This window comes from Formica exsecta, unplaced genomic scaffold, assembly GCF_003651465.1.
Source record: "Formica exsecta isolate Colony F162 unplaced genomic scaffold, ASM365146v1 scaffold871, whole genome shotgun sequence".
In the NCBI taxonomy this organism is placed as follows: domain Eukaryota; kingdom Metazoa; phylum Arthropoda; class Insecta; order Hymenoptera; family Formicidae; genus Formica; species Formica exsecta.
Window position 1 is genome coordinate 293,198 of NW_021853643.1, and position 11,563 is coordinate 304,760.

General features: G+C 36.0%; 2 protein-coding genes and 1 pseudogene across 3 annotated transcripts in view; 1 reads left to right on the forward strand and 2 right to left on the reverse strand.

The window, feature by feature from the left end:
• Positions 1 to 4: 4 nt before the first annotated feature.
• LOC115244809 (solute carrier family 25 member 46-like) lies at positions 5 to 2,159 on the reverse strand. The gene is made up of 5 exons (XM_029822758.1): positions 1,851 to 2,159; positions 1,281 to 1,563; positions 1,127 to 1,183; positions 754 to 1,030; positions 5 to 678 (listed from the first exon to the last, which is right to left on the reverse strand). The coding sequence occupies exons 1-5, from the start codon at positions 2,017 to 2,019 to the stop codon at positions 268 to 270; spliced, it is 1,197 nt and encodes a 398-aa protein (XP_029678618.1). The 5' UTR covers positions 2,020 to 2,159; the 3' UTR covers positions 5 to 267.
• Positions 2,160 to 2,548: 389 nt separating this feature from the next.
• LOC115244803 lies at positions 2,549 to 5,197 on the forward strand (annotated as a pseudogene).
• A 481-nt stretch (positions 5,198 to 5,678) lies between these two features.
• The window catches only part of LOC115244802 (carboxypeptidase D-like), a 10,247-nt gene continuing 4,362 nt past the window's right edge, over positions 5,679 to 11,563 (reverse strand). The window contains exons 7-15 of one of the 2 annotated variants that reach the window (XM_029822744.1): positions 10,723 to 11,222; positions 10,144 to 10,602; positions 9,749 to 10,023; positions 9,214 to 9,388; positions 8,756 to 9,129; positions 8,530 to 8,671; positions 6,956 to 8,438; positions 6,652 to 6,828; positions 5,679 to 6,557 (exon numbers count right to left, since the gene is read on the reverse strand). In XM_029822744.1, coding sequence (XP_029678604.1) covers positions 6,427 to 6,557; positions 6,652 to 6,828; positions 6,956 to 8,438; positions 8,530 to 8,671; positions 8,756 to 9,129; positions 9,214 to 9,388; positions 9,749 to 10,023; positions 10,144 to 10,602; positions 10,723 to 11,222 — 3,716 coding nt within the window. In that variant the 3' untranslated portion in view covers positions 5,679 to 6,426. The remainder of the gene's footprint in view (positions 6,558 to 6,651; positions 6,829 to 6,955; positions 8,439 to 8,529; positions 8,672 to 8,755; positions 9,130 to 9,213; positions 9,389 to 9,748; positions 10,024 to 10,143; positions 10,603 to 10,722; positions 11,223 to 11,563) is intronic. The other variant, XM_029822745.1, reaches the window with a different exon arrangement.

Sequence of the window (11,563 nt, forward strand, 5' to 3'; positions counted from 1 at the left end):
TTTATATATTATATAGATTTATTTAATCTTTTATTTAATTTGTATTGCGCTTGTAAAACGTACAATATAGAGATAGAAAACAATGCACACAATTTACACTTTCGAATATTTTGTTACCAGTAACAAAACGGAAAAAAATTATGAAAACAACTGCGAAATCTAAATTCATCAGAATCATTAAAGTGATAGAAATTATCTTTGTTAGAATTTAATAAATAATTCCGTATATATATTTTACAATATTTTGTTACAAATGTTAGTCTTTTTTTATATTTCATTATAATATGGAGATTTCTGTGGCTTTATTGACTTAGGTTTCGGCATCAGCATCGTGCCTAATTCTGTCAAAAGCCATTTCGTCGTACGCAATACAATGAAATGTACCGCAAATTGCATAATAAGAGCACCAAATCCTTTATACAAACCAAGTGGTCCTTCGGTCGAAATTATAGTACGATAACAATCGGCCGCACTGCTATATCCGGTTAATAATGGTGTAACACTTCTTCCGGTGTCTAAGTTATCAATAATGGTGCGGGTACCTTGAAGATGTAATCGATGAATAACAGTTTCAAGGGGATAAAACACGACATCCGCAGCACATGTCGATATAAGGATAGATTGCATTTCTATATCTTGGACAACACTTTCAGATAGTAAATCTTTACTGTATGCGCCCTGAAATAAAATAACGCTTCTGCAGATACGTATTACTCAAAAACATATTTAAAAAAAAATCAATTAGATACATACTCTTGCCTCCTGTGAATGTTTATGTCTGACGTGCATAATTCGACTAGATACTCCTCTCACAATTAGAGTAAAAAGATATTTTGATACTTCATAAACTATAGTAGGCGGTACGAGGGCATAAATAGGAAGAAGTCTACCCTTATTACATACATCCAGTAAGCGGATTGCACCATCACGAAAAACATCCAGGATTCCAGGACATTCAGAAGCAATCTCAGACTGAACTGTCTCCACAAGCGACGCAGAATAAAAAGGGGTCACTATAGCTATGGAGACACTATAAAATGTAAGATCATATACAATAAATGTGTTAATAAATTAATTACTAAATTATGCAATATTAATTTACATCAATATACATTCTTATATTTACCATTTGAGAAGGATATGTTGGCCAAATGCTTTCAAAGAGCTGTTACAAGTAATCTTCCTATAATTAAATATCGAGTTTTAAGAAGACTATTTTATAGAAATCTTTTCAAAAACACTACAAGATACAAAGCATTATTATTCAACGATCACCTTACTTTGGCCACGGCGTGATCTTTGAAATCAAATCCTCAACTGCCAATGTCATGCCTCTCACAAGTAACACTGAACCGATTCCTTTCCACAGTGTATTTATACCTTGAGTCTGATGTAAACGTACTATTACTGGAACTAAAGTTATGGGCATTAAATGATATTTTGTTGCGCCTGGATTAACTTGACACTGTCTTCGCAATACCACAAAAGGGTGTATTAACAGATTTCCTGTAATTAAGCTCGCCAATCCACAACCTAATCCCACATACTTGCTCAGAGTGGTATCTGGAAAATAAGTAAATAAGTTTATCAAATACAAGAGTTGCAAATTTGGTAAATGATTGGTTTAACCTGTTCCATTTAAATTTCGATAAAAATACATTCATTCAATATCTTTTTGCATAAAAACAAATGTTTGAAGAGAAAGAATCGCCGCTTGACAGTAACAAAGAATTATAAGTAGTAGAATTAAAAGTAACGATCGCGAGCGCGATATTTATTTACAAAATATCGAACAAATCCAGTCAATCAACATATTCTAAAAAAACGATGATGAAAAAAAGAAAACTCACCATCGTCGACGATCGGCGGATTGTCTTCTGCCAGAGGATGCATAACAGGTATATCTAGAGGACGGATAACCTCTCGACCATGATACTTTTGTGGATAGGGCGCATTCATCTCCCACGACCTAACGGACCGACCTCGATATACGCTCTCGTAGCCTTCTAAACCCGCCATTCTTTCTACAGGAAACAGGTCAACGAATTCGTTTTACTAAACATTCGCGAATTGTTTTTCCTCCGTTTACATCACGGAGCTTTTACAACGGCTCGTAACTTGGTGGCAGCCATTGTGGTTTTTCCTTCACCCACGCATTATTTTAAGATGAGATTACGGCCGTATTCCAAAATTCATTACCAGTACTGGAAATCTATAGTTCACGTAACATATATTATAGATTTCCAGTACTAGCAAGTGAATTTTGGAACACGGCCCTAGAACTTTGATAGAGACCCTAGAAATTCTTCATCCAATAGCCAATCGGTACATTGGACAAACGTTTTATAATGTTCTTTCTCCATCTTCTCTCTTTGGGTTTTTATCGGCACCAGATTGGTGAAGCTGGATGAAGTAATATCTAATGGGGAGGTCCCGTTTTTTCACAAAACGACAATGCTATTGGCTGCATTTAACAAAGCAAACAAAAAATTTTAATTATCAATATATTTTGAGATTTAGAAACAAAAGTTTTCTATAGCCCGTATCAGACTACGCATTGAAAATTGAGGTGGATATTAAACATTATATGTCGGATATCGGACATAGTGTGTACTAAAACTTTTCCACATTCTATGTATATAACAAAGGAAATTCTAAAGAAGCTTTGAAAGAAGAGATATTTTATTTTATCTTTATACTGTATAAAAATACTGTATAAAAAAAATTAGATATTTTAAAAGATATTTTAAACTTATAATTCTCGTTACAAAGAGCATTTCAATATACGTACTTTTTGTATAACAAAGTGTGCTGAGTAAATAATTCCCGTCTAATCATTCTGATACAGAATATAAAATCATGGTAACATTTTGCATTATTTATTATCGTTAGATAAACTCTTTTTAAAAAAATTATTCAACAATCTGTTAAATTATAATTTATGAGTGATATGACTAACATAGTTTTATCATCTGTAAATTTTTTATCATTAGAATCATATATAAATTATAATACTAAGTATTGTTTGTATGTCACCAATATGATTAAATGTGTTTACAGAATAATGAGCAAGGATTCTGTAGGAAGCCACTTCCATCTCCAAGAAAGGTAGATAATTGTAATCTTTTGATTATTTAATTCTCAGAATTATATAGATATTTTAAAATAAAAAAAGTTGGAAGATTTTAAATATATCTTTAGTTGGATAAGAAAAAATAGTTTGCAGTGATGCAAAATCATATTTTCAGATATATGAATATCTGAATGAACATGTTGTCGGTCAAGAGTATGCTAAGAAAGTACTGAGTGTTGCTGTTTACAATCATTACAAGCGAATTAACAACAATCTGCCAGTACAAACCTCGCAGATGCAAACCAACATTAATCCGACCAGTATGTAAAAAGTGAATCATATCTTTATTCACAGAAATTCTAAGTCATATAAATAGCAATGCCTCAATATTATAAGGTGTTCCAATATTATGAAACTTATTTCTATTATATTCAAAATTTATCATGTATTATGAAATCGAAGGAAAAAATTAAGGTGAAAAATCTAGATAATTTAAAAAGTACAATTCAGTTTGTATTCTGAAAAAGCAATATTTCCAGCATTTATTGAGCTCTCCTGTAGAAAAAAATATACTATAGTACACTATACTATCATGTATGATAGTTATAAACTATTAGTCTCTAAATTTGGTAGATAAATCATTTTAAGCAAATGGATTTTAGTATTTACATAACATTCACACAGTTCATCACACTAAGTTTATGGACTCAGGAGGCAAGCAAAACACGAGCAGTCAATCAACACCCAAGTCAACTGTATTAGATAGCAAGCAACATCAACTGAAATTGGTAAAGAGCAACATAATGATGCTTGGCCCTACGGGTTCCGGTAAAACGTTACTCGCGCAGACGATAGCGCAATACCTAAACGTTCCGTTTGCCATCTGCGATTGTAGCAGTCTTACGCAATCGGGTTATTATGGTGCGGATGTTGACAGCATCATAGCAAAGCTGCTTCAGCATGCTCATTTCGTAGTAGAACATGCTCAAATGGGTATTATTTTCTTGGATGAGGTGGACAAGATCAAAGCTGTAACTACAAAAGAGCGAGATGTGGCTGGTGAAGGTGTGCAGCAGTAATTACTGCAGCTGTTGGAAGGGAAGATTGTAAATTTCCAATCGAACAAGTATGTGTATAATTTTAATGTGCAGGACAAGACAGTGGATACGACAGATATTCTTTTTATTGCGTCGGGCGCTTATAGTGGCTTGGATAGGCTAATTGCGCAACGCAAATTGAAAAAAGGGATTGGTGCTGCGTCCACGGCTAAGAACCCAAACGATATTTTGGCCGATATCACCAATATGACACTTTTAATTGAGAGGAACAATAAGGACGAAGACATGCTGCAGCAGGTCGAGATCAAAGATCTCGTCGATTTCGGAATGATACCCGAGTTCATCGGCAGATTTCCCGTACTCGTGCCTTTTCGCTCTCTCGATAGAGATATGCTAGCGAGAATTCTCACCGAACCGAAGAATGCTATTATTCCTCAGTATCAGATGTTGTTTTCAATGGATAAGGTATATTTGAATAATCAATTAAATTTGTCTTTAAATTACAGATTAATAATTATAAATTATATGTTCAATTTCCATACAATACACAGGTGGAGTTAACGTTTGACATGAACGCATTGAATGCAATCGCCTCTCTGGCAATGGAAAGAAAAACGGGTGCGCGAGGTTTACGAGCGATAATTGAGTCTTTACTTTTGGAACCTATGTTTGAAATTCCAGAAAGTGATATAGTGTCCTGTCATATCACAGAAGAATGTGTAAAAGGTTTTGAAAAGCCGCAATATACGAGACGAGACGATAGAGATGAGGATGATGTTCAGTAAATGCAGCATGTACACAATTAATATGCATGTACGCAAATAATCAAAGGATACAACACTTTAATATAATAGGTGATAAGTTTCCTTATAAATTTGTTTTACAATAAATATTTTTTATATGAAAATTAAATTAGACCATTTAATAAATTACTATTTTACTTTTATTTTTATAAAATATGATATCTGTAATATTCTATAACTATCTCTGATAATTATTTTGTATCTAATATACAAATGTATTATTATCGGTTAAGATTGATATTAAATGATTGACATTATTAACATTAAATGATATGTTGTCGTGCCTGAATTAACTTGACACTGCCTTTGCAACATGACAAAAGTATGTATCAACAGGTTTCCCATAATTAAGCGGACCGACTTCTATATACGTTCTCGTCGCTCTCTAAACTTGCCATTCTTCCTATAGAAAACGAGGCGATGATAAGTTTGTTTTACTTTTTTTACAGTGATTTTACTGAACAATTGCACGAACGTCTACCATTGTTCATTCCATGGAACTCATGATATGCTGGCTTAAAACTTGGTGGCAGACATTTTGATTTTTTTCCCATCTCGCACATTACTGCATGGCGAGATTACATTTGTGCAAATAAATATTTGTCAAACGTATTAATTGGATAGAGCATTTCTAGAATCCTCGAAAGAGATTTTAGAAATTCTTTATATTCGATATAATAATAAGCCTCGTAAATCGGTACATGCATGTGACAGATACATTTCATAGGGAAGTTTTTTCTTTTCTTGGGTTTTTATTAGCTGATTGACGAAGTAAAGTCCTAATGGAGAAATTTTTGGAAATTAAGAGATAAGAAATAGTATTATATTTTTATGCTTGCATAATTGGCTTTAAGGATGAAATTTATATATAATTCGTTGTTAAACATTTTAATTTACAAAATTTTATGTACAATAAAATGCGTTGAATAATTCTCGTTTGATGCAGAATATGAAATCATGATAACATTTTGCATTACGTATTGCATTAGATAAATTCTTTATCTCCTATATAACCTCCTTTATAATATTGACATGATGTGTTATTCTCTCATTGTATATCTATTCTTAACAATTAAAAATTAACAATCTAAAAAGCTCTTTCCCTTTCTGCACTTTTCTAATCTCATTTAAAATTCCAGTATAAAATTTTCTGATATTTACATACTCTTATACCATTTTTTATGTTCCTTTATAAAACTAATCTATTTTTCGAATTTTTAGATATTTATAAAAATATGACCAAATTAAACACGATCGAAACATTTGTATACTAATAATAATGTGTTTTCTCATGCGTTGTTCCAAATATAGCACAGATCTAATATACGTATATAAGTACATATTTCATACTTGGACCCTAGTTCTTGTTTTCATAAATTAAATTATTTCCACTTCGCTATATTTGTTTAATTACATTTAGTTAATTCTTATTTTAAAGCTGCTATATTTATCGCAATGTAAAAAACTGTATATTGTACGAAAAAATTTGTTATCACGTTTGCCTTGGTATTTTATCGCTCCACTCTAGCTCGGGCCGAATAAACTCTAAATCGCTGCCGTCCTCGGAGCTATTGTCGTCGTCGAAATACGGCCTTGTAACTTCATTATCATTCGGAGAATTCCCTACATTAAGATAAATAAAAATTAGCATTTTTGTGTACATATTGAGATTTGTAAGATTATTTTGAATCGTAGTATGTGCAATAAAAATAATTACTACCGTCTGTTGGTCTTCGAAATATCACAATTTCCTTCTCGTCATCGTCGAAAAAGCTACCGCCGTCCTTTAATAAACTGAACGCGTATCCTTTTCTGCTTTTCTCCGAGTCTTCCGAAGATTGGCATCTCGTGCAGATATATATGCAGCACAATACGATACCGAAGCATATCATACCTGCAATAGGATTATGTTGCATTATGTTAAAAATTTATATTGAGAATAAATCATTTAACGATATCTTTTTCATTTCACATCTTTAATTATTCCCGTTCGGTAAATATCTCGTAATTCTGATATTTACCTGTTATCATAATGAATACTAGTCTTGGTATCCCTATGATATTGTCGTCACGGATGAGCTTGAACATCAATCTCGAATATTTCCTCGTTTCGAATGAGTGCATGGAGAAGAGTTTGGTTTCCTCGTGATATCCGGGCGCGGTAGCTGTTACATTGTGATTTCCGGGCGGCAATAGAATGGAATAGAAGCCTGACTTGCCGTTTTTAATCACATGGGGCGATCTATCGTAAGACAAAACAACATCCACAATCGGCTCGTCGTCTTCATTGGTGACATATCCTCTTACATCTTTGTTCAGCTCTTGTATGCAAGCCAGTAAACTGGCTTTATTCTGCTCCCACACGGCGCTCGAGTGATCGGTAGTGCAGCAGGTAATGTACACGTCCATCATCACGGTATTTGTATTGAAATAGATGTAATCCATCAGAGGATGATTTCTGCCGATTCCCATCCCTGCGTGTATCACGCTATTGTCGCCGATATTCGAATTTCGCTCGCATTTCGAACTCTCGGACAACTTATCTGTTCTTGCATCAGCGTACAATGATGCTAAATGTCGCAATAAATCTTCGTCGGCGCTTTTGTATCTTTGTTCATCCATCGTTCCGTACTCGCGACCGAACGGAATCTCTATGTGCCGCGATCCGCTATTCAAATTCACGGCCAACACAGCGTTAATGTTTCTGAACCAATTCGCGATCGTAGCCGCTTCATTGTCAAGCTTATCGTGAATCGGAAATTGTCGCGAACCATCCGATGGCGGTGATGCGCAGGTGAGATTCGCGTTAAAATCAGGCGAGAAATCCGGAGCTATGTATATAGAAAAGTCATCGATGTAACGTGCGATCGTGGCGTTCTTTTTAGAATTGTCCAGGAGATACGAAGCAAGATGCAAGAGTACTCCAGACGTGACCGGATCCGCTCGTAGCACACCGGCTGAGAATATGATTGACGATCGCTCTATCCGGTCATTCTCGGAACCGATCTCGAGGCACATTATCTCGCTACCCTTCGCGGTCCTACCGATAGTGTGCAAAGTCGTTTGTCGCGGATACTTGATATTCAAGTCGCTCAAGACTCGATTTACGAAGCTCAACTTCTCAGCTACTTGATTACGATCTGCTGTGTCGAGTTGCGTCGCATTTTTCTGTATCATCCTAATATTGATATCTGTTACACTTTGCTGTCGCACGGAAACCTTTAACGTTTGCATGTCGTATCCCTCGCAGGAAACGGTTAACGTATATTCGCCAGGTACCAATATCATCTTGAAATAAGCCATGTTACGTGACACACCGTAGCTTCTCTTTCCTAGCTTAACGCTGGCCCCACGAAGTGGCGCGCCGCGTTCGTTCATCACCGTCGCGCGAATTCCGCTCGCAAGATTCTGCAAAAGTTCCATAAGCGGTCCTAGATTCTCACGCCAGATGATAGGGATCGAGTCTGCGGGCGGATAGTTACAACACGACAGACTTATGCTCATCTACACACGCAAAGAAACAACATATTTAAATACTTGGTGATAAAACAAGAATAGCTAAATATTCGACAATTTTTATATTAATTACACCTACCGCAGATATATTGTATACATGCTGTATGAAATTCGTCAAGCGTTGTGTACTGTTGTTGGAATAACTGCATATTTCTTTGAGTCTCGAGTGCTCGTAATTCTCGGCGAGAATTTTAAATGTCTTTAGGTCGTCGTTGGAATAACTTGAAAAATAAAAATTGATCAAAAAGAATAAAATTTTTTAAAAGATATGTATTTATTCACAATCACGTTATACATTATGTTACCTGATTTGCGATGCCCCGCCTCCTAATATCACGACGACGTCGTAATCTTCAGTCTGTAACATTTTCTCAAACGCATTCGTAATTATATCCGTTTGCTTAGTATTGTTCTCCGATAACAACTTAATTCCCACTTCATTTCTAACCGTGGGATTGCAATCCTTACTCTCTTCTATGTTATCGAATGCCGGATCGATACCCGGAATAAAGTGCAATAAAGCGTTATCTAGTATCCTTTGGATCGGCGGATTTCCAATTTTATTTCCCATGAGAATATGTGTTGCCAAACGTAATAGAATCTCCCTACCCGCTGGCTGAGAAGCGAACAATCCTCCCACCAACGCGATATGGAACTTATTCTCGTCAGGTGATCCCATCTGAAAAATGCAGTCTTAAATTGAACGGACAATACGCAATTAACAGAATATAAGCAATATACCATCGCTCGAAATCAAACTCACATTATGCGTGATCTTCAGCGAATGAATGGCCATACTAATCAATGAATCACCGGCTATAAATTCCGCAATATCAGGTTGATGATTTTCTAATTGACTGAATCTGGCGCTCAAGTCAGAATTTTTCAAGTAACCATTCTGCAAGTTTGCTCTTAAACCAAAGTCATATGCGGATGACCTGTAAGAGATATATCTCTATAGAATCGAATCTTTTAAGATTTTCTTGATATTTCTCTCGACTTTCTGGGGATACATTTCTTCTCTCTCTTTTATAAATGATAGAGATAAAAGAAATGTATATATAACAACTTAAAGAAATATGCAGCATTTTTTATCTTCCGTCAAAGTTTGCTTGAATGATCTCCTCGAAAAAGATCCCAATCCGAGGAAGAAAAACATCTTTAGAAAAGTTATTTGAGAGATTCATTCATGAAGTTATACACCAGTCGAGTTTTCCACCTTATTGAATATACATCAATCTTTCATATCGCCAAGTTAAATCTCGAAAAGTATATATTTTAAATAAATATAATTATACCAATGTAAAGGATCATCGCGCATTAATGTAAAGTCCAAAGTCGTTTCTCCGTCTCCGATTTTTTCATTATATGGGGGTACGTTGACGTCCTGCGTGAGGCTCTCGTATCCTATCGCGCTGACAGTCACATTATATCGTCCCGGTACTAGCAGTCGCCAATAATCACCCCCTTCGGTGGTGTAAATGTTATGCTTTATACCTTCCACTGAGATCCTCGCGTGGGGTATAGGAGTGCCGATGGACGAACTCACCATACCGTGTACGCCTTTGCGAGACTGTGAGAAAATTATATGTATAACATTTATTAATATATAACATTTAACCTTTATTTGTAAAAAAACCTATTGATATCAGATTATGTTCTTCTTAAAAAAAAAAAAAAAAAAAGGCCATACCATCTCGATGAAACGTAGAAGTGGCTCCCTGTTCTCCAGCCAGTAATTCGGCAAGTCGCTAGCGTTTGGGTACTTTGTGCATCCGATTTCCAAGGTGAGCTCGAAATCGTTGCTCTTCAAGTAATTGTAATCCTGCATGCCACCAGGTACGGGATACCAGGCGGCGCCGTTCGTTATTCCATCGGGGAAACGTTCGTCAAGAAGCGTCTTGCTGCCTTTTACCAACGGTGGACATGGTTGCCCGAGATGCATGCGCGGATGAGCGTTGGAGTACGTCAGCGCCAACATCTTGAAGACATCGTTATCCGGGCTCGGATTCGCGACGAATTCTTGCGGACCGTTGTCGTAAGGATAATTTGCGACCAACGCTCCTCCGTGAAGATTGGCGGAGAGTACAAATGGAATTCTTGCTATCCAATGCATTACCGCCTTGGTCTCGGGCTCCTGATGCTGATTGAGCTATAAAAGATACATCAACGTAAGGCCTGTTTCGATCGTATAAATCGTTAAGACGATAAGAGTTAAACGGAGAAATTGAATATATATACACGATTAGGCGATAAAGTGAAGAGAACGTACATCGTTAACTTCATAGCGATCGGGAAAGTTCCTATTGAGATCCACATTCTTCGCGTTTGCTCTGCCCTTGATCCCGTCCACGTCGCCTTCCTTGGAGATCTCGTATCCATCAGGATTCATGCTCGGTAATACATGCAGTCTAACAGCCTCTACTAGCCGCGTGACTCTCTCATCGGTGCCATAATTCTCGCAAAGATACTTCAGTAACAGCAGCAGCATTTCTCGGCCGACCACCTCGTTTCCATGCATATTTCCGACGTATTTCACTTCAGGTTTCTCGGGACTGTGCTTGCCAGGATCTTTTGTGACTTCCATAACGTAAAGCTCGCGGCCCTGCACGGAGGAGCCTATACTGTAGAGTCTCGTGATATTTGGATAATTCGCATTCAGCTCCTTCAAGAATCTCTCCATCGCAACGTAGTCGTGATGCTTGAAGTCTACGGTGTCGTAAAACCCATATTCGTCAATGGGTCTCACTACTTCATGAATGGTATTTTTTCCTGCATTGTACGAATCATGATTGTTATCCATCGAAATTAAAGAAAGAAATTCGTAAAAATAATCGTTCCAATAATTTGGATCGATGTATATCAACATATCGATTTAAGATTAAAGATAAACACAAATCAATATTGTATCAAAAATAAGAGATAAATGATGCCACAAAACACAAGGTACAGAGAAAACGAAAAAAAAACTGATAATATAAATAAATCAAATGTATACAAGAATATTGTACGTAGGTTTAGAGGAAAAGGATATGCATTGAAAAAGTTACTCATTGTCAAGACAGAAACAATTTTTTTTATTTCTAGCTTTAAACAATACATATATGTAGGGA